Source organism: Lonchura striata, chromosome 29 (assembly GCF_050655825.1).
Source record: "Lonchura striata isolate lonStrDom1 chromosome 29, ASM5065582v1, whole genome shotgun sequence".
Classification (NCBI taxonomy): Eukaryota; Metazoa; Chordata; class Aves; order Passeriformes; family Estrildidae; genus Lonchura; species Lonchura striata.
In genome coordinates this window covers 4,962,291-4,988,932 of record NC_140731.1, presented here as the reverse complement: position 1 = coordinate 4,988,932, position 26,642 = coordinate 4,962,291, and the positions used below count along the sequence as shown (strand labels likewise).

The 26,642-nt window shown below is 59.1% G+C and overlaps 4 protein-coding genes across 22 annotated transcripts; 2 read left to right on the top strand and 2 right to left on the bottom strand.

The window, feature by feature from the left end:
• Nucleotides 1-1,253: 1,253 nt before the first annotated feature.
• LOC146765030 (uncharacterized) lies at nt 1,254-3,215 on the top strand. The gene is made up of 2 exons (XM_085563002.1): nt 1,254-1,282; nt 2,083-3,215. Exon 2 carries the CDS (start codon nt 2,120-2,122, stop codon nt 2,756-2,758), a length of 639 nt encoding a protein of 212 aa, XP_085419128.1. The 5' UTR covers nt 1,254-1,282; nt 2,083-2,119; the 3' UTR covers nt 2,759-3,215.
• Nucleotides 3,189-10,532, bottom strand: CSAD (cysteine sulfinic acid decarboxylase). 14 transcript variants are annotated; one of them, XM_077788605.2, is made up of 16 exons: nt 10,434-10,532; nt 9,552-9,812; nt 9,061-9,398; nt 8,164-8,290; nt 7,426-7,516; nt 6,934-7,040; nt 6,717-6,832; nt 6,137-6,234; nt 6,006-6,060; nt 4,938-5,054; nt 4,799-4,863; nt 4,604-4,685; nt 4,321-4,520; nt 4,202-4,253; nt 3,615-3,704; nt 3,189-3,509 (listed from the first exon to the last, which is right to left on the bottom strand). In XM_077788605.2, exons 3-16 carry the CDS (start codon nt 9,202-9,204, stop codon nt 3,336-3,338), a joined length of 1,518 nt encoding a protein of 505 aa, XP_077644731.1. In that variant the 5' UTR covers nt 9,205-9,398; nt 9,552-9,812; nt 10,434-10,532; the 3' UTR covers nt 3,189-3,335. The 14 variants fall into 14 exon arrangements, with proteins under 14 accessions (XP_077644731.1, XP_085419091.1, XP_085419089.1 ...); XM_085562965.1 differs by having other exon boundaries at nt 6,137-6,216; nt 9,061-9,304; XM_085562963.1 differs by having other exon boundaries at nt 6,137-6,216; nt 9,061-9,478; nt 9,564-9,812.
• ZNF740 (zinc finger protein 740) lies at nt 10,425-15,262 on the top strand. 5 transcript variants are annotated; one of them, XM_021543927.3, is made up of 8 exons: nt 10,425-10,617; nt 11,274-11,440; nt 12,878-13,009; nt 14,119-14,205; nt 14,309-14,368; nt 14,509-14,623; nt 14,744-14,862; nt 14,950-15,262. In XM_021543927.3, the coding sequence occupies exons 1-8, from the start codon at nt 10,440-10,442 to the stop codon at nt 15,040-15,042; spliced, it is 951 nt and encodes a 316-aa protein (XP_021399602.2). In that variant the 5' UTR covers nt 10,425-10,439; the 3' UTR covers nt 15,043-15,262. The 5 variants fall into 5 exon arrangements, with proteins under 5 accessions (XP_021399602.2, XP_021399604.1, XP_085419116.1 ...); XM_021543929.3 differs by having other exon boundaries at nt 10,566-10,617; nt 11,274-11,554; XM_085562990.1 differs by having other exon boundaries at nt 10,566-10,725.
• RARG (retinoic acid receptor gamma) lies at nt 13,594-24,634 on the bottom strand. Of its 2 annotated transcripts, none has more exons than XM_021543906.4 (8): nt 24,463-24,634; nt 21,963-22,108; nt 21,317-21,458; nt 20,794-20,948; nt 19,777-19,953; nt 19,009-19,213; nt 18,581-18,739; nt 13,594-17,894 (listed from the first exon to the last, which is right to left on the bottom strand). In XM_021543906.4, the coding sequence occupies exons 1-8, from the start codon at nt 24,581-24,583 to the stop codon at nt 17,719-17,721; spliced, it is 1,281 nt and encodes a 426-aa protein (XP_021399581.3). In that variant the 5' UTR covers nt 24,584-24,634; the 3' UTR covers nt 13,594-17,718. The 2 variants fall into 2 exon arrangements, with proteins under 2 accessions (XP_021399581.3, XP_085419102.1); XM_085562976.1 differs by having other exon boundaries at nt 18,952-19,213; nt 24,463-24,598.
• Between the last annotated feature and the right edge of the window lie 2,008 nt (nt 24,635-26,642).

Sequence of the window (26,642 nt, the reverse complement as noted above, 5' to 3'; positions counted from 1 at the left end):
GACTGTCTGATTGCGGGGGACACTGGGTGGGACACTGGGGAGGTTGTGGTTCGGGGATGCTGAGGAGTTTGGGAGGTGCACGGGGATATGGTGGCTACCAAGGTATTTGGGGATACTGGGGTGACTGCAGAGACTGGGGGATAATGGATTTCTGGAGGGACTGGGAAATTGGGCGATACTGGGGTGTCAGGGATAATGGAGAGAATGGGGAATTGGAGGATTCTGTGGCTACTGGGGGGATTGGGGAATACTGGGTGGACTGGGGTATTGGGGGGATGGGGAAAACTGGGGAATTGGGAGGATACTAGTGGGCCTGGGGGGCACTGGAGGATGCTGGGGAGGACTGTGGTGAGTTGGGGGATACTGGAGGTGAGATAAGTGGAAGATCATTTGTTCACTGTGATATGCTCGCTTACCTTGGTTTGCATAAGAATGTACTGGTGTGTCTTTGAAATGCTTATTTGCTTACAAGGTGATAAGGAGGTTGAGATTAGAGTCCTGGGTGTGTGTATCTGGTCTGCTTGCTGTATCTCAAAAGAAGAGACTTAGAAGCTATCACAACGACCAGACTCAGACTACATCTGGAGAGTCACGCCTGCAAGGAGAAGGGGGGGGATAAAAGGAAGGTTGGGACAGAACATTTTTGCGTGCCGTTGGTGGAGCAGGAGACTCCCTGGCCGCCCAGCGCTGTGCTTTGCCTGCCTTACTCGCTTGCTATTTTAAATAAAATTGCTTTATTGAATTAAGACACTTCAAATTGTCGTGTCACAATTTATAACAGAGGGACGAAGGAATTGCAGGAACTACTGAGGGGTTACTCAGTGTTACTGAGAGGAACTGAGGGAATGGAGAGGCTGGAGAATACTGAGAGGACTGGACCATTGGGAGGACTTGGGGAACTGGGGGTATCAGGGGATTGGGGGTTGACGGGACCACTGGGGAACTGGGGGATACTGGGGGTTTGAGGGATTGGAGGTTACTGGGGGGACTGAGAGACTGGGGGCACTGAGGGTACTGGAAGTGACTGAAGGATTGGGGGGGATCGAGGATTATTGGAAGATACTGGGGCCACTTCCGGCACCCGGGTCTGGGCACTGGGCCGAAGACTCACTCCTCGCAGCCCCGAACCGCCCCTGGAACCCCCAAAGGCCGCTCCGGACGGCCCCAGGTCCGTTCCAAGCAGCCCCGCTGCCGCTGCCGGAGCAGCCGCTGTGGCGGGAGCGGAGGCCACGCCCCGTGCCGAACCCCGCTCCGCTCCCCGAGAGCGCAGGAACGGAGCGCGGTGAGAGCGGGGAGAGCGCGGGAACGGAGCGCGGTGAGAGCGGGGAGAGCGCGGGAACGGAGCGCGGGGAGAGCGGGGAGAGCGCGGGAACGGAGCGCGGTGAGAGCGGGGAGAGCGCGGGAACGGAGCGCGGGGAGAGCGGGGAGAGCGCGGGAACGGAGCGCGGGGAGAGCGGGGAGTGCGCGGGAACGGAGCGCGGGGAGAGCGGGGAGAGCGCGGGAACGGAGCGCGGTGAGAGCGGGGAGAGCGCGGGAACGGAGCGCGGTGAGAGCGGGGAGAGCGCGGGAACGGAGCGCGGGGAGAGCGGGGAGAGCGGGGGCTGGAGGGAGGGAACGGGGGGAATCCGGGAATCCGAGGGCGCCGCGAGATCGTGGGCACTCGGAACAAAGGACATTAGCCACACGGAGGGAACAGCGGAAGGGACATCGGGGGGAGCCAGGACAGAGTGGGGGCACTGGGGTGACATCGGGGGTCCAGGCCCAGGGAAGAATGGGGAGGCACTGGGGAGACCCAGCTCCAGGGTTGGGGGGGCATTGGGGTGATACTCGGCAGTCTTAGGCCCAGGGCAGGGTGGGGTGTTCTAGGGAGACACTGGGAGGGTTCAGCCCCGGGGCAGGGTGGGGACACCGAGGGCACCAGGAAAGCCCTGAGTGGGTGGTGACCCATCTACCCCAGTTTATGGAGCACACGGTGACCCCTTTCCACCCCCACCCCGAATTTTTGGGGCCTAGGGTGGCCCCCTTTTCCCCCCACTTTTTGGGCTGCATGGTAACTCCTCTCTCCCAACCCGTGTGTCCCAGGGGTAACCCCCATTTCCCTGCGGGATTTTCTGCCCCGATGGCAAGGGACGAGCGGGCGACGCTGCTGGAGGTTCACCAGGCACTCCCGGAGGAGCAATTCCAGAACCTGAAGTTCCTGCTGGAAGAGCAAATTCCTGCCGGGCTTCTGCTCCCGGCATCGCGCCCCGAGTTGTGCCGGATCCTCCTCCAGCGCTTCCCGGGGAATTCCCTGGGTGTGACCGCCGGGATCCTGCGGCAGCTCGGACGCCTTGACCTCATCCAGCGCTTCCAGCTGCCCCTGGAAGAGCAAATCCCGGAGAAAATTCCGTGGGAACCTAACGGGGACACCCCCAATGTGAGGGGGGACCCCACTTCAGGACATGATGCTGGAGGGATTCCAGCTCCACCCATGAATCCCCGGCGTTTGACGGAGAAGGATTTGATGAAAGTTGCCCAAAGATTGGGAAGAGAGTGGCAGGAGTTGGGAATTCTGCATCTAGGGCTGGAGCGGAGCCGGCTGGAACAGATCCAGGAGGAAAATCCCAGCAATCCTGTCCTGTGGAATTTTGAGATGCTGCGGGCATGGCAGCGCCGGGAGCGACATGAAGCCACAGCATCCCAGCTCCTAGCCTGCCTTGAGCACGCCCAGCTCGATCCTGGAATCCTCGACTTCCTCCAGAGCCTCCAGGAGAATTGAGGAACCCCTAAAGTCCATTTCTGGGGGAGGGGAGTGATAGCAAATTAATATAAAATTGGGACCATTAAATACTGTTTTATTCCATGAATGTGGAATTTTGGGATCAAGCGCCGAGAACATCCATCTTTACTACTGATTTAAAGATTCCAGAAGGAAGTCTGGGCTCTGCTCCACTTCCTCAGGGATGGACGCAGCAGGTTTTGTGGTAGTCTCACAAGAGTTTTTTGGGTGCTGACAGATCCTCTTCCATACAAATTCCAGCCTCTGGAGCTTCAAGAAGTCGTAGGAATGTCAGGAGAGTCACAAGGCCACTACATCCTAATCCCAGAATCCACAACCTCCTCTGGAGCTTCCAGGGGAATTGAGGGACCCCCTACACCCCAAACCCCATTTCAAGGGTGGGGTTATATCAAATTATTATCAGATCAGGACCATTAAATGCGCTTTTATTCCATAAGCATGGAATTTTGGGGTCATTTCCAATTTTGGGATGTGAGGAGGAAATCAAGGCTCTGCTCCTCTTCCTCAGGGGTGGGGGGAAGGTTTTGGGGTCTTTCACAGGTGTTTTTGGGAGTGCTCACAGATCCCATCCCAATTCCTGTATCTCATCCAGGAAGAAGTCCAGGTCGTGGCGGGTGACAGCAGGATTGGTGATAATCTGCCGGAAGAAGTTGACGTGGGATCCATGGGGTTGGTATCCCACCATCATGGAGCCTCTCCGGATCATCTTTTCCTTGATGGCTGGGGCCACCTAGGGGGAAGCACGATTTCAGGAGGATTTTGGTTTTATTTTTGGGTGATTTTTTGGGATTTGGAGGACTGGTGGTGGTGGGGGAATTTGGAATTCTGGGCTCACCTTTCCCAGTTTGTCCCAGAATTCTGGGGAGCTCTCCTGGCCCCGCAGGCTGGGTGGGATGAACCAGAAGCAGAGGTTGATAAATTCTGGCTGCAGAAAGAGGAAGGAAATCATGGCCATTCACCCAATTTCCAGAATTTGACAGGGATTCAGACCCCCAGGAATTCAGTCATGTGTATTTAATTGTCTGGAATTGGAACCTCCAGAATTTAATCCTCCAGGATTTAAACCTCCAAAATGGAAACTTCCAGGATTAAAATTCCAGAATTTAAACCTCTGGGATTTCAACCCCTGGGATAATTTAAACCTCTGGAATTCCAAACTCCAGGATCTCAGATTCTGGGATTTAAACATCTCATTTGTCCTAAGGGATTTAAATCTCCATGATTTAAAATGGGACAATTCAAACCTCTGAGATTTCAGCCTCTGGGATTGAAAACTCTGGAATTTAAACCTTGGAGATTCAAACCTTTGGGATTAATCCCCCAGGAGTTAAACCTCCAGGATGATTTAAACCTATGGCATTCCAACCTCCAGGACTCTTAGGTGTCCATATCCCCCATCCCACATTCCAGCATCACCCTTACCTCCATCACCAGCTGGAATCCCTCCCTCCTCTTCACCTGCTCCAACAGATACCTGTGGGGAGCAAAGGGGTGAAGCCGAGTTTGGGAGGCTGGAGTGTTCCCCCAGTCCCGGGGCTCACCGAGTGGCACTGAACGCCCTCTCCACACGCTGTCCCAGCCCCTGGCTTCCCACGGCTTTCCAGAGGATCCAGAGCTTGAGGCCATCGGCGCGACGGCCGCACTGGGGGCTCTTGTCCCCTGTGTCCAGGGACACGTCATAGAACTTGTCCCGCTGGAACAGGTACGAGGCCCCCACGCCATGGCAGCGCTGCAGGAGCCCCTAGGAGGGGCAGGGAGCACTAAGATTAATGAGGGGGCCTAGGAGGCATCGAGGGGCAGGAATTCATAATGAGGGGCACCTACGGAGCTGTCACGGAGCAGGAATGCCGAGCACTGCAATCCCACCATCAACAGCTTGTGGGGGTTCCAGGTCACCGAGTCAGCTCTGATGAGGAGGAACAGCAGAGTTTGGGGGGGCCCTGTGGGGAAAAGGGTATCCCCAAAAACTCAGAGGCGGAGGGGTGGGAGTCTTTTGTGGGAGCAGGGGAAAGAACACACCTGTGGATGCCGGCAAGGAGGTGACGGAGTTGAGGGGACAGGAGGGCGCTGCCCCCCCATGCTGCCTGCAGGAAAAGGGGGATCAGCACACACGGGGGGACCCCTGAGTTCCCCCCAGCCAGGGGCCCCCCAGACTCACGTCCACATGTAGCCACAGCCCGTGGTGGGCACAGATGTCGGCGATGGCGTCCAGTGGGTCGAAGGCACCCAGGACAGTGGTGCCACTCGTGGCACACACGAAGAGGGGCTCTGAGCCCTGGTGGGAATTAGGGAGGGGTCTGGGGGTATTGGGGGGTGGAGGGGGCATGGAAGGGGGTAGAAGGCAGGGGGGCACAGGGAGTCAAAGGTGGCCAGGACGGTGGCAGAGACAAAAAGGGGCTCAAAATCTTGGGTGGGGGGCACTTGGAGGAGCTCTGGGAGGGGTTGGAGGGGAGTCTGGGGGGGTTTCAAGGGGATTTGCAGAGGATCTGAGGGGGCTTGGGGGGGGCCTGGGGAGCCTTGAGGGGGATTTGGGGGATGGAGGACAGGGACACACAGAGGGTTGAAGGTGCCCAGGATGGTGGCACAGGAAAAGAAGGGGCTCTGAGTACTGAAGGAGCACTTGGGCAAGCTTTGGGGGCAATTTGGAGGGGATCTGCAGGGGTTTGGGTTGATCAAGGAATGCTTGGAGGGATTTGGGAAATAGGGGGCAGGGGGACACAGAGGGTTGAAGGTGGCCAGGACAGTGGCACAGAAAAGAAGGGGCTTTGAGCCCTGGGTGGGCATTTGGGGGAACTTTGAGGGGGCTCAGGAGGCAGATTGGGGGGCTGGAGGATACATGGAGACATTGTGGGTGCAGGAAATGAGGTACAGAGGACTTTGGGTCAGACAGGGGACTGACTTTAAGGGGAGACAGGAGGCCTGGAGAGGACAGGGGACATTGCTTGCATTGGAGAGTTGAAGGGACAGTTGGGGGGTGGGCGGGCATTGGGGGAGATTCAGTTTATTTGGGGGAACACTGGGGAGATTTGAGGAGACATTGGGAGGACATTGGGGGACATGGAAGGTTTTGTGGATATGGGAAGTGCTTTGGGAACACTGGAGAGGCTTTGGGGACTTAGAGTGGGACACATGGACTTTGAGGGAGCTTTGGGAACATTGGAAATACCGGGGAGGCATTGGGGAGTTTGAGGGGCTTTGGGGACATGGGGGTGCAGCCTGTCCTGACCTCAGCTTTCACCCTCTGGATCTCCTTCTCCAGCTCTTCAGGGATCATCTTCCCCCTGAGGGAAAGGGACAAGGATGGAGATATGGAGGAACCCCCTGACCTGGGGTCCCGTGGGACCTCCCAGCACCCACCTCTTGTCTGTTCGCACCAGGTGAACATTGTCTGTGCCAATTCCCAGGAGAGCAGCCCCTTTTAGGATGGAGTAATGGCTCTGGGCAGGAAAACAGGACTGGGATTGTGGAGACCCCAGGAACCAGATTTTGGGTAACCTCAGGGACCAGACTTAGGGTTACCTCAGTGACTAGGTTTTGGGGTGACCCCATGGATCAGGTTTAGGGCAATCTCCAAGGATTAGCTTCGGGGTGACACCAGGATCAGGTTTTGAGATGACTCTAGGTGACCCTCTGGATCAGGTTTAGTGGAGATCCCAGGAATCAGATTTGGAGTGACTGAGGGGATCAGGTTCCGTGTGATCTCAGGGGGACACACTTGGGATGACCACAGGGATCAGGTTTTGGGTGACCCCAGGAATAAGGTTTGGAATGACCCCATGGATCAGAATTGGGATGACCCTACAGATCAGGTTTTGGGGTGATGCCAGGACCAGGTTTGGAATGACACCAGGGACTAGTTTTGAAGTGACCTCATGGATCCAAACTGGGATGACCCTGAGGATCAGGTTTTGGGGTGAACTCAAGCCCCCACTCCCACCTCTTGGGATGCAAAGAGGCCCAGGCGAGGAAGGTCCCAGTTCCCTCTGCTCCGGCTCTCCGGGAAACGCCGGAATCGCGCCACGTTCATGGCCAACATGTTGGATATAGAGCCCCCTGCCCAGGACAGGGACCTCTGTTTCACCCCAGGGCACCATGGACAGGCTGCCAGGGGGAGAGGGGGGCCAGGGATGACCCTCAGGAAGGGTCCAGGATACCGGGAGCGAAGATCCCATCACCGCTGCTCCATCCCACGAGCTCCCGGAGCTTGGCCAGGACCTGTTCCTCCATCAGCACCAGCACTGGGGCCATTTCGTATGTGTACCTGGAAGAGACCAGCAGGAGTCACAGGTTCCCCTCCCCCTGAAACATCAGAACCCCAAACGCCTTCCCCCGGAGCCTCAGGACCCCAAAACCCTCCCCACTCAGCACCCAAAACCCTTCCCCCACCAGCAGAACCCCCCCTCCATCACAACCAACACTGGGGGCTAGATCAGAGGAGTCAGAACAGGGTTTTGGCAGGTCCTTTCTCATTTGGGCTCCTCAACACGCCCAAAACCCTCCCTCCAAACTTCATCCTCCCCTCAGCACCTCCCACTCCATCAGCACCAGGGGCTCTTCAAAGGTAGATCTGGGAGAGAGAAGGGTCATGGCAGGTTGGGGGATCCCCCCCACCCACCAGCCCCCAATTGGGGGTGTCGGGGGCTTACGGGCTCGTGTTGAGGGTCTCGGTGAGGAACCGGCCAGCCAGAGCGTGGTGGTCCAGCCCCGAGAAAAGCTGGTTGAAGAACCGGGGGTGACCTGGGGGAAAACGGTGCGGGGGGGGGGGGACATAGGGTGGTCAGGGGAGGACATGGGAGGGGACAGACATAGGGGAGGGGATGGGGGAAATGGGGGGAACATGAGAGGGCTGAGGATGGCACATGGGAGGTGGGACACAGGAAGATAAGGGAAGAATTTGGGAGGTTCAGTGGGGACATGGTGGGGTCATAAGGAGACTGGGACAGGAGGAGGACATGGAGAGCAGAATGGGGGTTTGGGAGGAAATGGGAAAACTGAGGGCAGGGGGGGATATAGGGGAATTGCGTGAGAACACAAGAGGGACATGGAGGATCAGGGGACATGAAGGATCAGGGGTGGGTAGGGAGGGAACGGAAGGGACATGGAGGGACATGGGTGATTGGGGGTACATGGTGGGGTGAGGGAGTGGATGCAGAGGGAAATGGGGGGGCACAGGGGCAGTCAAGGGAGACACAGAATATTGGGGGGACATGGAGGGGAACATGGCAGGGGCCACAATGTTCAACACTGGGAGGCACCAGGGGCCACACTGGGAACCGCTGGGGCCGAACCAGGATGTGGGAGGTGCCATGCCAAACGGAGGAGGAGCCTGCCCTGGGGCTGTACTCATGGGTACTGGTGTGCACTGGTGTGTACTGGGAGCGCACCAGTGCGGACGCTGAAGCGCAGCACGTCCCGGCAGCGCTGCAGGAGCTGCTCTCGCCCCTCGCCGTCGTTCCGCAGCTCCAGATCCAGCAGCTCCCGCAGCTCCTGCGGCTCCTTCCAGTCACACACCTGGGAATGCGCTGGGAATGACTGGGAGGGACTGGGAACCGCAGAGGGAATGGGCTGGGAATGACGTTGAGAATGGGACTGGGAATGGAAACAAGACTGGGAATGGGACTGGGGCTGGAACCAGGAACCAGAATGGGTATGGGCTTGGCACTGGAACTGTGAACAGAGTGGGGAATGGGAATGAGAATGGGGCTGGAAGTGGGATTGCAAACGGGACTGGAAATGGAAACAAGATTGGGAACAAGACTGGAAATGAGAATGGGACTGCAACTGGGACTTACTCTCACTCCCAACCCCAGTCCCACTCCCAATCCTTTTCCAAGTGTAAGATTGGGAAGGGGACTTGGAATGGGAACAGGACAGGAAATGGGACTGAGAAAAGGATTGGGAATGGGACTAGCTAGTGGAACAGGACTGAAGTGGGACTTGTATTAGGAACACAATTGGGAATGGAACAGGAACTGGGTTTCAGAATGGGAATAGGACTGGGAAAAGAGGAATATTGTGACCCCCACCCCCTTCCATGTCTGCTTCCAGTCACACATCTGGGAATGACTGGGAATGAGAATGGGATTGAGACGGGGATAGGGAGTGCCTGGGAATAGGACAGGCAATAGGGACAGATTGGGGACCCCACCCCCTCCAAGGGGGCTCCTTCCAATCACATACCTGTGGGGATGGCAAAGGGATTGGGATTGAGAATGGGACTAGAAACAGGAATGGGATGGGACTGAGGACCCCCACCCTCCCGAGTGCTCCAGTGCCCCAACCTTCTGTGTCACATCCGTGCTCTTCCGCACGCCCTCCTCCAGCAGGATCTGGAACACTTCCTGCAAGAATTCCTCCCCAGCAGCGATGTCCAGGCCAGGATCATCCAATGGGATGCTGTACCCAGCCCCAGAGGGCTCAGCCATGGCAGGAGAACACAGGGAGAGCCCAAAATGCGCCAGGAGGGACCCCGGGCCTGGGATTGGTAGCAGGTGGCAGGATGAGGAATCCCAGGAGGAGCTTCTCCTAGGAGATAATTCTGGGATAAAGTGATACCAGGACAAGGATCTTCTGGGATAAGGTGATCCCAAGCTGAACTTCTTCCGGGGATGAGGTGCTCCTGAAATAAGGCTCTCTCAGGATGAAATTCTCCTGGGATAAAGTGATTCCAGAATGATGTTCTTCTGGAATGAGGTAGTTCTGGGACAAGATGATTGCAAAATTAGGTGTTCCCAGGATGGGTTTTTCCAGGCATCAGGCTCTCTGGACTCACCTCTCCTCTCACCTCTGCCAGCTGGAATTTTCCAGGATCAGGTGCTGCCAGGACCAGCTTCTCCTGGGATTAGGTGATCCTGGGACCAGGTGATCCCAGAATTAGGTGCTCCCAGGAGAAACTTTTCCTGGGATCAGGCTCTCCTGGATCAGGCTCTCCCGGCTTCTCCCTCTTCCCTCCCCAGGATGGAATTTTCCTCTGGTCACGTCGCCAAGGGTCAAGGAGCAAAGTCCCGGACTCAGGAAGGAGCCCTAGAGGGTTCTGGGGGCAGGGGGCAGGGTTAGGACTATGTCCCCAGATCTGTGGGAAGAGTGGTGACCTCATATGTCCTCCCATCCCTAGTGTCCCCCCCATTATTCCCAGTGTGTCCCCCCACCAGTGTTTGGTGTCCCCCTTGTCCCCTGTGTCCCCACACCCATTCCCAGTGCCCTTCACTCCCAGTGTATCCCCCAGTCCCAGTGCCCCATTTCCAGTACCCCCCTCAATTCCGAGATACCGCGGGGAGGGCCCGTGCTTGCTGGGGGGTGGGGAGGACAATAATCGGGGGAAGAGGAGAGGGGCGGACCGGCCCCCAAATGGGGTCACAGGGGCGACCTCAAAGGAAGGGGTCAGAGTGAGGGGGGAGCTCAAAGGGCAGTTGTAGCAGAGGTCCCCAAGGGTGTGTCGCGAGTGGGGGCAGCGGAGGGGGCCGCCGCGGGAGGGTGTCGGTCCCGCTCCCGGGGCGACGGGGGGGTTCGGGGGTGGGGTCAGGCCGTAGTGGGTCCCAATGGCGGTGAGTCAGGGGGGATCGAGGGGAGGGACCCTCCCCCGGGGGTGGGTCAGGGACGGCCGGGGGCTCTCGGAGGGGTGCAGGCCTCGCCGTTGCCATGGCAACTTCCCCACCCCACTATGGCGGCGCGGCGCTCGCCGTCCCGCCACCACTCTGCGCATGCGCAAGACAGCTTCACTTCCGCCCGGCGGCCCGCGGCCCCGGAAGCGGGGGCGGGGGTTTCCGGTTCCGGGTGGCGGCGGCGGGGGGGCGGCGGGGCCCGGCTCGGGCGGTCGGAGCGCGGAGGGGCCGCGGCAGGTACGGACCGACCCCCCCCCCCCGAAACTCCCGCCACACCCCCCGGCACCCGCCGGCAGCCTCAGGGCCGCCCGGACCCCGCCCGGCAGCAGGGGCCGCTCCCACGGGGTATGGTGGGAGGGGAGCGGGCCCCTAACAAGAGAGGCGGCCCCGATCCCCGGTGTGACCCCTCCCGACGTGCCCCTCCCCAGGCCTTTCCCCGGTGTGACCCCTCCCCGGGACACTGCCCCCGGGATCTCCCCCCGCGCTCCCTGGGGTCTCCCCGGTGTGTCCCGTCCCCTCCGTGCCCTCCCCGCTCACCCCGGGCTGTGACCCCCCCCAGACCCTTCGCCTTGGTGGTCCCTCCTGTGCCACCCCCCGCCCCCTCCGGCCCCCGCAGGTTACAGACACCCTCGGGAGCCCCCAGAATCGCCCCCACCTCCCCCTCCCCACAGTCACCCACCCCTGGGGCCCCCTTTTTCCCCCTTGCCCTGGGACACCTGTTCCAGGAATTTCCCCCCCAGTGCCATCCTGTCCTGGGACACCTCCCCACATTACTCGTGGGGTGCCGCTGTTGCCCCCCTGGTCCCCACCCCGAGGTTCTTCCCTTTGACCCTCTCTGGGCTCCTCTGACCCCTCTGGCCCCCTCTGACCCCATTTTCCCACTGTTCCCCCAGGCGAATCCCTCTGGGTTCAGCTCCGTCCCCGCAGATCCAGCACCCACCCAGCTCGGGGGGTCCCGGCTTTTGGGGGGAGCCCGGCCCTGCCTCCCCCCCTTCCTGCCCCAGTGGCCCCCTCGGGAGGAGGAAGAGGAGGAGGAGAAGGAATGGCGGCGCCGTGGCGGGTACTGGAGCCCGCCCAAAAATCCATAAAAATTTACTGATCCCACCTTTTCTTACCCCAAACGAGCTTTACCTGGGCGAGAAGTAAGGCCAAAGGCTCCCACAGCATGGCTCAGGTAATGAGCCCCCACCTCCTGCATCGTGACACCCCCAGGCCCAGGAATTTTGGGGAACAACAGCCCCAAAAATATGGGGAAAGGGAAAGAAGAAGGGAGAGAGCTGGAGCTTCCCTCCCCCTGCGCCAGGGTGGGGGGTGCCTCCCCATCCCCATCCTGCTCCAGGGGTTATCACTGCATTATCCCCGTTTTCCTCAAGATTCTCCTGATTTTCCCCTTAGCCCTGAGGGCTGATGAGGCCTCAGAAAAGGAGGTTCAAGTTGCCCCTCCACACGTGGAGTCTTCCCAAACTTTCCACAGTATTACCCCAAATTTTTCCCCTGATTATCCCAGTTTTCCCCAGGACTTCCCAAATTTCCCTGGTAGCCTTTAGGGCCCCAATAAAGACAGGTCAGTAGTTCAGTAGACAGTTTGGGGGTGTCTTTGCCTCCCCCTCTTTCCCCTCCCCACTTTCAGGGGTTTTCCAGAGTTATTCCTGAATTCTCCCAGTTTCCGCTGGAATTGTCCCAGTTTTCTCTAGGATAATCCAAATTTTCCCCAGGATTATCTTGAAATTTCTCGTTATCCATTAGATCCTCTCTGGGCTGGAAGAAGTTTTTCCAACCCCAAACTCACCTGGAGTCTTCCCAGAGTTACCCCAGGATTATCCCAGTTTTCCCTGGTATTCTCCCAAAATTTTCTCACATTTATTCTGAATTTTCCTTGTGATTGTCCCAGTTTTCTGCAGGATTCCCCAGATTTCCCCAGTAGCCTTTAGGTCCTGTCAGGCCTCAAATTTAGGCTTCAGTCCCCTCTAAACCCTCGTTCTTTAGGGCTTCTAAGAGAGTTATCCAGGAATTATCCCAAATTTTCCCCATAATTCCCCTTTTTTTTTTTTTCCTGGGATTATTCCCTAATTTCCCATTAACTCTTAGGTCCCAGCAGGCCTCAAAAAAGGGGGATCAACCTCCTCCATTCCAAGTTTTGGGGTCTTCCCATTTTGCAATGGATTTATCCTGTTTTTCCACAGGATTATCCCAAAGTTGCTGTACAATTCCCTTGAATTTTTCCATTTGACCTTAAACCCTCATTGGGCTGAAAGAAGAGGGTTCACCCCCCTCTGTTCCACTTTGGTGTCTTCCCAGAATTATTCTGGGATCATCCCAAATTTCCCCTGACATCATCCCCAGTTTCCCCAGGATCATCCCAAATTTCCCTTGAGATCTTCCCGAACCTCCCCTCAGGGCCCAGGAGCAGGGGGCTGCTGGCCCACAGCCCCTCCAGGGTGCACCCCGGTGTTCCTGGGCTGTGGGGCTGATCCTGGGGGTCCCTCCCTGTTTCCAGGCGAGTCTCCTGGCCTGCGAGGGGCTCTCGGGCGTCTGCCTTGTCCCCACCGTTGCCAGCAAGAAGATGATGCCCAAATCCAGCGGGAAACAGGACGGGAACCGGGAACGGGGCTCCAGCCCTGACCTCCTGGTATGGAGTGGGAAGCCCTGGCTGGGATCTGGCACCTTCCACTGGGGGATCCCACCTTTAACTGGGGGATTTTGCCCTTTAATTTGGGGGTTTATGGCTTTAGTTTGGCTTCTCCCACCTTTAATTTGGGGGTTTCCTGCTTTAATTTGGGTACTTCCACACTTACATTGGGGGTTTCCACCTTTAATTTGCTTTTTCTACATTGAATTTCTTTTTTTCTAGCTTGTATTTGGGTGTTTTCAACTAATTTTTTTCCTGCTTTAATTTGGGCTATTCTGCCCCAGATTTGCCATTTTCCACCTTTAATTTGCCTCTTCCTCCTTGGATTTGAATTTTTTCTCCTTGAATTTGAGTTTTTCTCCCTTTAGTCATCCTTTTCTATATTTTGTTTGACCCTTCCCACTTCTTTTTCCTGCCTTTATTTGATTTTTTCCTCCTCTAGTTTTCCTGCTTTAGTTTCAGTTTCTCACTTCTCATTTGACTTTTTTTTGCTTTTGTCCTTTAATTTCCCATTTCTGGCCCTTACTTGATTATCTTTCCTTTACGTGCCCTTTGCTTTCTTTTATTGGACTTTTCCTCCTTCATTTGGATTTTTCCTCTTTTATTGGTTCTTTTTTGCCTTGGATTTTCCTGCTCTAATTCCATTGTTTCCACTTCAATTCCATCATCCTCCAACCTCCCCATTCCCTGCTCATCCTGAACCCCCCTCCTCAATTTCCTGCCCTGGTTTACCCTCCCTAATCCCCACCCCCCCCAATTCCTGCCCCCTAATTCCTGTTCCCCCAACCTGCCTGCTTGCCCAATCCCCCCTTCCCAATCCCTCCCCCCCAATTCCTTCCCCCTTCCTAATCCCTCTCAATTCCTGGCCTCTCAATCTCTCCTTCCCAATTGCCCCCCATTTCCTTCCCCCTTCCCAAACCCCCTCAATCCCTGCCCCCATCCCCCCATCCCAATTCTTGCCCCCCAATCACCCCTTCCCAAACCCCTCCCTCCAATTCTTGGTCCCACAATCCCCCCATCCCAATTCCTGCCCTGTTCCCAACCCCTCCCAATTTGTGCCCCCCAAACCCCCCCCTCTACAACCCCATCCCAATTCCTGTGCCCCCCAGTCCCACCGCCAGGATCCCGACAAGCCCCGTGCCCGCAAGGACGATGATGCTCCTGAGGCCTCCAACCCCAAGAAATCCATGAAAAAGGCAGGTCCCCTCCCCCAGCAGAGGGTCCCCCCTCGATTTTGGGGTCTGGGGGGGGTCGGGGGCCGTCTTGGGGGCCTCTGACACCCCCTCGCCCCCCCGGCAGCGCCGCAAGCGGGTTCCCGGCGCCGAGGGACCCCCGAGCTCCTCCCGCCGAGGATCCCAGGTTTGCCGCCGCGCCGCACGAGGAGAAGGAGGAGGAAGACAATCTCCCAAACTCCGGCAGGCGCAGGACGGCCGGGGGGGGATTTGGGGGGCTGCTGGGGGTCCCCCCGGCTCTGAACCTCCAAATCCTCCCCATTTCAGATGGTGGTGATTGAGCAAAACGGCTCCTTCCAGCTCAAGAACTTCATCTGCGACCATTGTTTTGGTGCTTTCCGGAGCAGCTACCACCTCAAACGGCACATCCTCATCCACACCGGTAATGAGCCCTCGTTAATGAGCAGCCCCCCACCCCCTTGCTCCACCCGCAATGAGCCCTCGTTAATGAGCAGCTCGGCCCCTCGCTCCCTCCCTCGCTAATTGTTGCCCGGAATTCCAGGGGAGAAGCCGTTTGAGTGTGACATGTGCGACATGCGCTTCATCCAGAAGTACCACCTGGAGCGGCACAAGCGCGTGCACAGCGGGGAGAAGCCCTACCAGTGCGAGCGCTGCATGCAGGTATTCGGTATTCCGGGAGAATTCCGGGCGGGCACCCGTGGGAGTCACAGTGCCGCCCCCACGCCTGACCCCGCCTCGTCCCCGCAGAGCTTCTCCCGCACGGACCGGCTGCTTCGACACAAGCGCATGTGCCAAGGCTGCCAGACCAAGACCCCTCCCGACTCCCAGCTCCTGCTGTGAACATCTGGGAATACCGGGAAGTTCAGGGGGTGCGGGAGGGAGGTGTTTCTTCCTTCACCCCCCCCCCCCACATCATCATGCTCTGCCTCACCTGGATTTCTCACCCCTGTAAGGATGGGGAAGAACCTGAGCGCTGCCAACATGAAAAAACTCAGATCGTTCCTGCCCTCTGGCCTAAAAACTTGGATTATGATCCCAAAAATCCTCCTGGAATCTTCAAGTGGCCTCCCCACCATCATTATACCCCTGAATCCACCCCTCCCCCTCCTAGGAAAAACTGGGAACCCCCAAACTGCCTGAAATCCCGGTGGATCTGGGATACCTGTGCACAGGTAGGAGGGTCCCACTGGGAACAGGATCAATCACTCTCTTCTGGAAAAGGAGGAAAACTGAAGATGTTGGGGGGTGCCTCAGCTTGAGGGGTTGGGTTTTTTGGAAAGTAGGAAAAAGAATTTGGGGGCCCCTCCTTGAGCAGAGCATCCTGTGGGACACTCAGCAGCACTTCCCATTTCCTCTGGAACTCCTTCAGATTTTGGAGGATTTCTCCTTCTGCATAGTTTTGGGGTGCTGCCTATGTCCCCCCATGCTAGGTGGTTCTGTGCCCTAGGTGGGGGGGAAGGAAGGGGGGGCAAGAGGCCCCCCCAGTTTCCCTTTTCCCCCCAGGGAAAGGAAGACCCCTGGATCAGGGGTGAGGTAACAGGGGCAGGAGCAGCCCCCAAAAACTGCGAGGTGGGCCCCTGCTCTCACCATTTTGGGGGTGTCCCTGTCCCCCCATCACAGACTGCTCCAAGGGGCAGGAGAGATGAGTTTCACCCCCCTCATTTTTGTGCCCTGAACTCCCTTTCTGGGCCTGTGGGAGTTTTGGGAAGGGCCCAAATTTGGAGCCTCCCCCAATGACACTTCAAGAAGGACTTTGGCTCTGCTGAGCCTATTCCCCCAAATTTGTGGGGCCTGGCAGTGGGGAGGGAGGGGGGTTGGGGGATTCTTGGGGGAAGGGGGGGGGAACTCCAGGGCCCCCCACCTGCAAGGGCTCCCAGCCCCCATTACACCCCCCAGGCTTTATTTTCGGGGTGTTTTATTGGGATTTAGGGTTTAATACAGTTATTTTGCTAATGGGGGGAAGAGGGATGCAGCCCTAGGGGGGTGGGGGGGGGGTCACTTTTAAACTGTAGATTTTTCTAAGGGTCCCCAAATTTTGTGTTCCCCCTTTCCACTGTGTACCCCCAGTGTCTTCCCCCCCCCTCCCCCCGCACTGTGTGTCTTCCCTTCTCCTTTAGGGTTTATTTAAATAAAAATTTGGGTTTTTGCTTTTTTTAACCCCAAGTTTAAGTCCTTTGGGGGAGTGAGGGGGGACCCCAGAACTCACTCATGCCAAACAAAGTAAGGGGACATTACACTGCGACTATGAGGGTTTTTTAACTGGGGAGGGGCAAAATCGCTGGGGGGTCCCCAAGTGCCCCTCTTATTCTGGGGTGTCACCCCAATTGGGGAAGGATCCCCAAGTAGTCCCTTTTCTCCCTGCAGGGATCCCTAAGTCAGAGGGGATCCTATGTGCCCCCCACCACCCCGTACCTCGGGGGGGTCCCAAGGTTCCCCTCTATCCACAAGTCCCCTTTACAGCCCCCCCCCAAAATTCATAACCCCCCCCAAAATTTCCATAACTTTATTTTGCAAAAAATAGAAAAGTCCCGTGTCCCCCCACCCAGCACGGGAGGAGGGCGGGTGGGCTGTAAACATGGCAGGGGGGCCCCCCAAAACAGGGGGAGTTAGCGGGGGGACAGCAGCGGGGGGGGGGCCCATTCTGAGGGGGGGCCCGCTGTAAACGCAGAGGAATAAATAGGGATGAAAGTGCAGCCCTGGGGGGGTACCCCTCTGTGTAGTGTAACAGGCTCCCCCTGAGGGCTCTGCACCCCCAAATTCGGGGGGGCAAATGTAAGGGGGGCAATTGTTAGGGAGGCCAATAAGGCTGGACCCTACAAGCCAGCCAGGCTGGTGGTAACAGAGATTTGGGAGGGCAGTTGAGTCTGGGGGGACCTCCAGGATTTTGGGGTCACCCTATGGCTTGAGCCCCCACCCTGAAATGGAGGGGGTTGCGGAGGTCACATTGTGTCCCCCATCTTTGGTCTCTGTAGTGTTTGGGGGGAGCACTGGGGGACAGCAATTTCAGGGTTTCCCTCCCCAACCCAACAGCATCAAAAATCAAAACCCACAGGCAGCCCCCCCACCCTCCCCCCTGTATAAATGGTGTCCTCCCCACATTTGGGGGGTAGGATGTCCTGGGGGAGAATGGGGGTGTGCCCCCCTCCGACTCCACCCTGTGTCAAATAAATAAACTGTGGGGGCACCGTGGGAGTGTCAGACATTAATTTGGTGGGGAGGGGCTGGGGTCCCCAACTCTCCCCTTTCAAGGCCCCCCAGTACAAGAGTGGTTGGCAGCAGGGTCTGAGGAGGCTTTGGCGTGAAGCTGAGGTTTGGGGGCGCCCCCAGACTCCCCCAGCTTAAGGCAATAGCTTTGCTCTGTCAGTCTCTGCCCCCTTCCCCAAATTCGGGGGGTGGGGGGGGGGCACTTTGGGGAGCTCTCCCTCCCCAGAGCAAAAGGGAGAAGGAAGGCAGCATCCCTGGAAGGCAGCTCTGAATGTCCCACCCCACTGGGGATGGGTTTTGGGGATCCCCCAGCTATGGGGATGTGGGGGGGCCAGGGGGACTGTCCTGGGCGGCAGGAGGGTCTGGGGGTGGGGGAGGGCCATCCTCCCCCACTTCGTTGAAGATTTCGGGGTTTTCCAGCATTTCCCGGATCAGGGGAGGCATCGGCCCCGGGATCTCCGTGCGCAAGGTGATGGCTCGTTCCGCCCCTGGGGGAGCCAAAATGTCAACACCCCTGAACTCGGGCCACCCTCAGGGCCTTGGACCCCTCCTGAGAGATGGAACCCTCTTCCACAAAAGATTCAACAGCCTCTCAAATTTCAACCCCCTGCAAAACTCTGATGCCCCAAAACCTTGGACCCCTCCAAGACTTGAACACCACCAAAATGAGCTTCAATCACTGCAAAGCCTTGACAGCCCCCACAAGAGATTGAGTTTCCCCCCCCATGGAGGCTTTGAATCCCACCCAAAAATGATCTTCAATTGCCCTCACAAATTTCAACAGTCCCCAGTTTTCAAAACCCTGCAAAAGCTTCAACGCCTTCAAAACCTTGAACCTCCCCACATACCTTGAACACCCTCAAAATGAGTTTCAAACCCCCTCCCCCCAAAACCCTGAAACACCCCCAGGACCTTCAACTACACCTCCCTGAGACCTTCAAAACCTGTGGTGCCAGGGGCAGGTTTGGGGGTGTCCTGATGGGTTTTGGCATCCTGGAGGAGTCCTGGGAAGGTTTGGGGGTTGCCCTTTTTGGTGGTGACTTTGAACAGCATTTGGGAAGATCACTGTGGCTAGGGGGTTTTGGGGGGATCCCAAGGGGGTTTGGGGGGTTCTGGGGTCCTGGCAGGGTTGACACAGTTTGGGGTGGGCCCTGGGGACCTGGGGGTTGCTCACCCTTGGTGCTGATGCCACGCAGGTCAGTGATTTTGAGCAGCATCTGGGGGAAACGCTGTGGCTGCCACGGGCACCGGCGCCGGGCATAGACCCGGAGAGCCTCGAGCAGCGGCTCCTGCAGCCGCTCCACGAGCCGGGGCTGCTCCAGCTCCATCCGGTCTGGGGAGAGAGAGACCACCTGGATAGACATTGTCCCCATTTCCCCTGTCCCTGAGTCCCTATGTTCCCACATGCCCATCTTCTGTCCTAGATATATCCCTATGTCCCCCCCTTCAGCATCCCCTCGTGTCCCCTCACTGCAGCCGAGTGGCCACAACTCAGTCCCATGTCCCCCTGCCTGCCACAGCCCTGATACACCCCCATGTCCCCACCCTGGCACTGGACAGTCCTCTGTCCGCCACATCCCCCGATGGCCTCCATGTCCCCACCCCCACAGATGAGGCAGATGGCACTGAGCAGGCCGGTCTCGGTGTCATCGAGCTGCAGTGGCAGCAGCTGCCCTGCGAAGGCAAACACGAGGTCAGTGAGGGGCCCGAATCCCGCGTTGTGCATCTGGGTCCGGGTCAGTGTCAGCCCATCTGAGAACGTCATTGTGTCCTGCTCTGGTGTGTAGCGGGTGCAGATCCGCAGCATCTGTAGGGCAGGGACCCCAAAATCACCAAGGGGCACCAGAATACATCCAGGAACACCAAAAATCCATCCATGGTCACCAAAATCACCCAAGGGCAATAGAATCCACACAGAGATACCAAAAATCCACAGAAGGGCCCAAAAATACCTCCAGGGGCACCAAAAACCCACCCAGGGTCAGCCTATCCCATCACTGTCCTGCTCTGGAATGAAGCAGGTGCAAATCCACAGCATCCGCAGGGCAGGGACCCCAAAATCCACCCAGGATCTGCCCATCCTGGAACATTGTCATGTACTGCTCTGGCTCTGCCACAGGACAGACACAGCACCAGCACGAGGTCAGGGCCAGAGACACCCCAAAATAGCCCAAGGTCACCAAAAGCACCTAAGAGACCCCAAAGTTTCTTACCATGGGGATCCCCAAACCCACCCAGGCCCTGCCAGGAGACCTCCCAGCCCGTCTCAGGACATCCATCTGTGGGGTGGTGAGGTCAGGACCATCGTGGGCCATTCCAAGCCCCTTCAATGAGCCCCCAAACATCCTGAGGAGCCCCCCCAACCCTCACCAGGATGTCGAGGCAGGCAGCCTTGAGCAGAGTGATCTGGTCGGCCATGCTGAGCCCCGTGAAGCCTGGGAGCCTCTTGGCAAACTCCACGATCTTGATGATGCACTTGGTGGCCAATTCACTGAATTTGTCCCAGAGCCCCAGGTCCAGCTGCACCCGGTGGTCAGCGCTCGAGTTCTGGGGGCACGGGAGGGGCGCCATGGCTGTTAGGGGATTGTTCTGGAGCCCCTGGGACCTGGAACCCCTGGGACCCTAACCCCAGCACCCTAAACTTGTCGGACATCCCCAGGTCCAGCTGCACCCAGTGGCCAGTGCTCAGGTTTGAGGGGCATGGGCTCAGTTATGAGGATTCAGGGTGGATTGGGACTCCCTGGGACAACTGAGACCCCCCAAGACCCCAGTCTCAGTAACCCCCAGCCCCAGGTCCAGGTGCACCATGCAGTCAGTGCTCAATTTATAAGGGACACAGGCTCAGTCATGGGGGTTCAGGACCTGCTGGGACCCTCTGGAAGCTGCTGGTACTCAGTGAGCCCCAGCTCCTGAACCCAACTCCAGCCCCAGGTCCAGCTGCCCCCCTTACTCAGCAGTTGAGATTTCAGGGGTGAGGGTGTACAGAGACCCTGCTCTGAGCTCCAGGGTTAGGGTCCCTTCCATAAGTAACCCCCCAAACACCACCCACAACCTCCAGCAGTTCGTCCCAGTGCCCCCTTCCCCCTGAACTTGTCCCCCAACCCTCCCAGTGCTCAGTACTTATGTTTTGAAAGGGTCAGGGGGAACAGAGACCCAATTGTATGTGTGAGGGCTGGGGTTGGGGTCTGCCCCAAAAGGACTCCCAAAACACCCTGGGAACAGAAACCTGGTGCCCCACTCCCCCTGAACATCTCTCCCAGCCCCAGCTGCCCCCAGTGCTCATGTTTGGGGGGGACCAGGAGGGAGCAGCGACTCTGCCCCAGATCTGAGGAATGAGGGATGGTTGGGGCCCCGCCTCGGTGTCCCCAGCCCCCCAGCCCTGCTCACCGTGGTGTACTTGCCCAGCTGGCCCAGAGAGGGGAAGGTCTCCTGGTGGGCTCTGCTGACTCTCCGCACCAGCTCGGCCAGCTCGGGGCTCAGCTCATCTCCCCCCAAATCCTGCTTCACCTCCTTCTTCCTCTTGTTCCGGTCATTCCGCACGGCTGGGGGGGGTGGCGTTTGGGGGTCGGGGGCATTGGTTTGCCCCCTCAGATCCCTCCCAGGTGGGGTTTCTGCCCCTCTCCCCCAGAAATACCCCCATGGGACAGGAACATCCCCACCATGAGCAACCCCAGGATCCTGGGACCCCTCAGCAAAGCTTTGGAGGGATCGCAGTTTTAGCCAACTCCCCTGTAGGACCAAGGGGGGAAAGCCTGACATGCAGCAGTCCCTTCCATAGCCCCAAATTCTTCCCAAATCCCTCCCAAGAACAGGAACATCCCCAGGCCCACCAGAACACCACCAGGGCCCCTCAGCAAAGTTTGGGGGGGGTCCCCAACTTCGGGGGACCCTGGCCCAGACCACCTCGCACCTTCCTTGGACATTCCGACCTGGAAGCACTTCTGGAGGCGGCAGAACTGGCACCGGTTGCGGGTGACCTTGTCGATCTGGCAGTTGCGCTCCCGGTGACACGTGTACACCATGTTCTTCTGGATGCTCCGCCGGAAAAACCCCTGCAGTGGGGAAACAGGGGGTCAGAGGGGGCCCCCAAAATGGGGGCACCAGTATCACAATGCCCACGGATCCCAGTAAGGCTCCTCAACGCTTCGGGTGGAGCTCCTCAGTATCGCAGGGCAGGGCACAGGGCTTGGGGGACTCCCATTTCCCTAGGGGGTGCCCACTGGCCTGGGAAGGGGTCCCCATTCCCCAGGCATGGTCCCACTCACCCCACAGGGTCCGTGATGTCCCCAGGTGCCCTCATTACACTCTCCAGTGCTTGGGGGTTTCCCACCCCCCCAAGGGATCACCATTCCTCGAGTGGATCCCCCACTGCAGGCTCCTTTCATGGGGCAGGTCCCCAGGGTTCCCGGGACCCCCCGCCTCTTCAACTGCTGGGTCCCCACACCCTGCCATTCCCTCACAGGGCCCCCACTGCTCGCCCCCACTGAGGGTTTCCACTCTCTCAGGGGGTCCCCCTGCACCGTGGGGGTCCCTACTGCCCCCCAACTCCCCCTCACCTTGCAGCCCTCGCAGGAGCTCACTCCGTAGTGGTACCCAGAGCTGCGGTCGCTGCACACGAAGCAAGGCTTGTGCACACGGGGTGGGGGCGGTGGCGAGGGGGGGGCCGTGTCCCCCAAAACCCGCCCAGGGGAGGGCTCCAGGGCTGGGGGGGCAAAACGTGGGGGGAGTTACACAGTCCCTCTCAACCCCTCTTCAAAGGAGCCCCAGCCACATTGGGGGGTGGGGGAAAACTAAAGCACAGGGGGGGCATGATTTTGGGGTCTTTGCTGTCACCTCTACAGCCCTATAACCTGAGTACCAAATCCCCAAAATCAGGGGCTGGGGGGCTGGAATCCAGGGGTTCCACCATGGGTGGGAGACGTATCAGTGTGTACCCTCTGCCCCCCGAACCCCAAAACCTGGCATGAGGATGTACCCAGCTTCCCCAAACCCCAACATCCGGGAGAAGGTGGGGGTCCCCAGCCCCCTCAAACATCCCCCGCACAGTGCCGGGGGGGGGGGGGGGGGTGACACAGGGGGGAAGGAGGAGCCCCCCGGCGCACAGCCCGGGTGGCAACGGGGGAGGGGCGGCTGGTTTCAGATTTTTTTGGGGTAGGTTTTGTGTTTTGCTAAAAAAAACCCCAAGACTGCTGAAATTGAGGAAATTCCGGCCTCGAGCGGCGCTTTTTGTAACCGCGAGGGAGAGGAGGAGCGAGGAGGACCCCTCCCAACGCGTGCCATGGGCACCCCAAAATAACCCGGGGGGGCGGGGTACGACCCCACCCTAAAAACGGGGCCAAAATTGGGGACCGCACCCCGCCCCCCCGGCACGGGGACCCACCCATGCGTACTCCAGGCTTGGGATGGGCTGGTTGTGACCCCCCCAATCAATATTAGCGATTCCTCATGGAGGGTTGAGGCGGGGAGAGGATTTCATTTGAGGGTGCAGGTACATTTGGTGGACCCCATTGTGCGTATTTTCTCTTAAAGTTTGATTTTTGAAGGCGGAGGAACCCAAACTAAAGCATCCACCCCCCCAAAAACAGCACCCCAAAAACATTCACGGCGGCACGGGGGCCACGACGCTGTGGGCCCCCAATTTTTGGGGTCTCCCCACTCCAAGGCGCGGTCTCCCATCAGGCCTTAAATTGGCGGGGCGGGGGAGGAAGTTCCTCCGCCCAGGGTGAAATTTTGTGGGGCCACGGGAGTTCCCCCCAAAACCCAGGGAGAGCCGCCCTCCCCGCCCTGCTGAGCAAAGCCCCCGCCCGGCCCAGGTGGGGTTTCGGGCGGCTTTGGTGCAGCCCCGCAGGGGTTAATGTGCCACATTGGCAGCGCGGGGGGGACGCGGGGGGACGCGGGCGCGGCCACGACTGGAACCAGTTAGGCCGAGGAACTGGGAGGGGAGAGGACACAGAAGGAGGCACCGCACCACTGGCATAGGAGGAAGGGGGGGAGATTTAGGGGCATTTGAGGGGATTCTCTCCCCTCCCACCCTGTTTGTACCCAGATGTACACGCGGAGGGGTCATTTGGGACCTCCAGGACCCCCGTCATGGGCCCCCCAAAAACCGGGTGCCTCTTTCTACTCCCATAAAAGGGTGTGCGAACCCCCCAAAATAACAAGGTTCGGGGCCCCTGAGCGCCTCCAAAGCAGGGTCCGGGATCCCCCGAAAGGGGTCCTGTGTGGTCCACGTCCCTGTGCCCCTCCAGTACCGGGACCTTATTTCTGCCCCTGCAAGGGGCTCCGGGACACCGCGACCTCCCCCAAAAACAGGCCCCAGGTCCCTCGAGCCCGCAAAGGGGCTCCCCCAGTGCGGTCCCCACGTCCCTGCGCCCTCCGCAAAACGGGTCTGGGACCCTACCCCACCACAACCCGCGTCCCTCCTGGGGACATTTTGGGGATGTCGCCCCCTTATACACTCGCCCCCCACGGCGCACACGCCCCCCGGCCTCGCGTCATCCCCGCACACGCCCAGGCCAGTCCGGCACCCACGCGCGTCCCTCTCGGGTCACCCTTAACCCCCCTTCACGCGCGTTTCCACACTTGGACACACTCTCCACCCCAGCTCCTGGCACACCCACGCACCCACTCGCGTACACGGAGCAGCCCCCAGGCCCGCACCGAGCCGCCGGCTCACGCACGCTGGCACTCGCTCTCACACTCGCTGCCACATTCGGGCTCACTCTCGGAGACCCCTCCCCACGGCCCCGACCCCTCCACGCTCCCCGCACCCGCGCGCAGCCCCCCCCCGCGTTGGCACAACCGCACGCTCACGCTCATTTGCGCTCTCACGCTCCGCTGAACACCCAGGGGGTTTCCGAGCACCCCTCGCACCCACTCGGGAAACGAACAACCCCGGCCCCGCACCCACGGCACACCCGCACTCGCTCTCACACCCATTTGCACGGTCAGTTAACACCTGGATGCGCTTCCCGCCTCACCCCCGCACCCACTCGCGAACACTCCCACCCCTCGGGCGCGACCGATCCCCCTCGCCCCCGCCCCCCTCCCCAATACCTCTGCGGGCGGGGCCCCCGCAGCCGGCGGGCACCGGGACCCTGCGAAGGGCGCAGCCCCCGCGGTTCGTCACGTCGTGCAGCCGCCGCGGCGCCGCCGCCGCCTCCACGCAGCCGAACATGGCGAGCCCGGGCCCCGCCGGGCCCCGCCGCGATCGGCCCCGAGCGGCCCCGGAGGGCGCGGCCGGGGACGCGGCCGGGCGGGGCCTGGAGGGGCGGCGCCGTTCGGAACGGAGGGCTGGCGTGTGGGCGGGGCTAAACTGAGCAGGGCCGGGCTGAGGGCGGGGCCTTGAGTGGCCGGGCTGAATAGAAACGAGGCGCGGCTCGGGGCCGGGCGGGGCTGGCTCGAATGGGGCGTGGCCCGAGCGAGGGGCGGGACTCGTGGGCGGGGCTGAATTAGGAGTGGGCGGGGACTGGAGCAGAGGGTGCAGACCCGCGGTGTCGCGTACACGCGTGTCACGTGTGCCACGCGGTATCAGACGTGCTTGTCCCCTCCGTATGTCCTCCCTCCCTGGGGGGCACCCAGGCCCCGCCCCCGTCACCCCCAACCCCTTCACCCCCAACCCCTCCCAGTCCTCCCAGTCCCCGCGTCACGTCCTCCCCAGTCCCTCCCAATTCCACCCGTGCACTCCCAGTCGTCATGTCACCACCCGTTTTCCCAGTCCTCCCAGTTCTTCCAGTCCTTTGCAGTTCCCTTGTCACTACCCCAGCCCTTCTCAGTCCCTCCCAGTCCCTTTGTCACCCCTCAATCCCTCCCCGTCCTGCCAGTTCTCCCAGTCCCCCGCGTCATCTCCCCAGTCCTTCCTAGTCCCTTACAATCCCCTTGTCACTTCTCCCAGTGTGACCACTGTGGACAGGTGTGTGTCGGCATGTCCAGGTGTGTGTGAGCATATCCAGGTGTGCACAGGTGTGTGTCAGTGTCTGTGTCTGAGTGTGCCTGGGCATCTCTGGGTGTGCAAAGCCTGTGCCAGCACCGCCTGCCCAACTGCATTTCTGGGGTTCTGCAGGTGTCCCTCACCTACACACGGGATCATTGTGCGTGTCACCGTGTGTGTCACACACCTGCACACGGGATCATTGTGCATGTCACTGCATGTGTCACACACCTGCACATGGGATCATTGTACGTGTCACCGCGTGTGTCACACACCTGCACACAGGATCATTGTATGTGTCACCGCGTGTGTCACACACCTGCACATGGGATCACTGTGCATGTCACCATGTGTGTCACACACCTGCCACACACACCTGCACACAGGATCATTGCAGAGGTCACAAACCTGCACACAGGATGGTCACATGTAACTGCATGTGTTATACACCTGCACACGGGATCACTACGCATGTCACACACCTTTACATGGGATAGTCATGTGTCATGCATCTTTATACAGGATGGTCACGTGTCACTGTGCATGTCCCACACATTTACATGGGATGATCACGTGTCACACACCTTTACACAGGATAATCACATGTCACTGCATGTGTCACACACTTTTACTCAGCCTCCAAAGTGCACACACATGTCTGGGCATGGGAGACATGTGTGGGGTGTGTCCCTGCATGTCACATGCACGCATGCGTCCCCATGCCCGGACACGTGTGTAACCCCCTCCACCTCCACCTCTCCCCCCCGTGCCGGGAAAGGGGAGGGGAGGGGCTGGAGTGGGGGAGGAGCGGGAATGGGCTCATGGAAAAAGTTTTGGGTGGAAATTTTTCTCCTCACCCCTCCCCCACTATGGGGAGGCTCAATGGCCCCTTTGTGTGGTCCCGGCCCTGTCCCTGCCACGCTCGGACCCCCCCACCCCGTGTGTCTCGCCCAATCCCTGTGTCCCCCCCGTCTGTCCCCCCATGTCTCCCCACAGCCCCCATGTCCCCATAATTCCCTGTAAGCCCCAGACGTGTCCCCGCCACGTCCCCCTGTGTCCTGCATGTACCCAACCTGTGTCCCCCTTAGTAGCATCTCCCTGTAATCTCCGTGCCCACCAAGTCCCCATAACCCTGGGTTCACCCCAATCATGTCTCCCCATGTCTTTCGTGTCCCCTGTCATCTCCATAACGCCGTGTCCCCAATGTCCCGTGTCTCTCCCCATGGCTCCTGTGTCCCTTATGCTGCTCCATGTCCCATAACCCTTTCCTTCTCCCAGTCGTGTCCCCCCAGTGTCCCCTGTCCCC

Coding starts and splice junctions, on each gene's coding strand:
- LOC146765030 (XM_085563002.1), top strand. CDS start 2,120: ATGGCAAGGGACGAGCGGGCGACGCTGCTGGAGGTTCACCAGGCACTC.
- CSAD (XM_085562954.1), bottom strand. CDS start 9,204: ATGGCTGAGCCCTCTGGGGCTGGGTACAGCATCCCATTGGATGATCCT. Junction 7,041..7,425: donor GAGACCCTCAACACGAGCCC/GTAAGCCCCCGA, acceptor GGTCTCTTCCAG/GTACACATACGAAATGGCCC. Junction 5,055..6,005: donor TCCAGAGGGTGAAAGCTGAG/GTCAGGACAGGC, acceptor AATTCCCACCAG/GGCTCAGAGCCCCTCTTCGT.
- ZNF740 (XM_021543927.3), top strand. CDS start 10,440: ATGGCGGCGCGGCGCTCGCCGTCCCGCCACCACTCTGCGCATGCGCAA. Junction 11,441..12,877: donor GAATGGCGGCGCCGTGGCGG/GTACTGGAGCCC, acceptor CCCTGTTTCCAG/GCGAGTCTCCTGGCCTGCGA. Junction 14,624..14,743: donor GCACATCCTCATCCACACCG/GTAATGAGCCCT, acceptor CCGGAATTCCAG/GGGAGAAGCCGTTTGAGTGT.
- RARG (XM_085562976.1), bottom strand. CDS start 24,583: ATGTTCGGCTGCGTGGAGGCGGCGGCGGCGCCGCGGCGGCTGCACGAC. Junction 21,459..21,962: donor GCTCCTGCGAGGGCTGCAAG/GTGAGGGGGAGT, acceptor TCCCCACTGCAG/GGGTTTTTCCGGCGGAGCAT. Junction 17,895..18,580: donor GCGTGGCATCAGCACCAAGG/GTGAGCAACCCC, acceptor TGGCTCCCCCAG/GGGCGGAACGAGCCATCACC.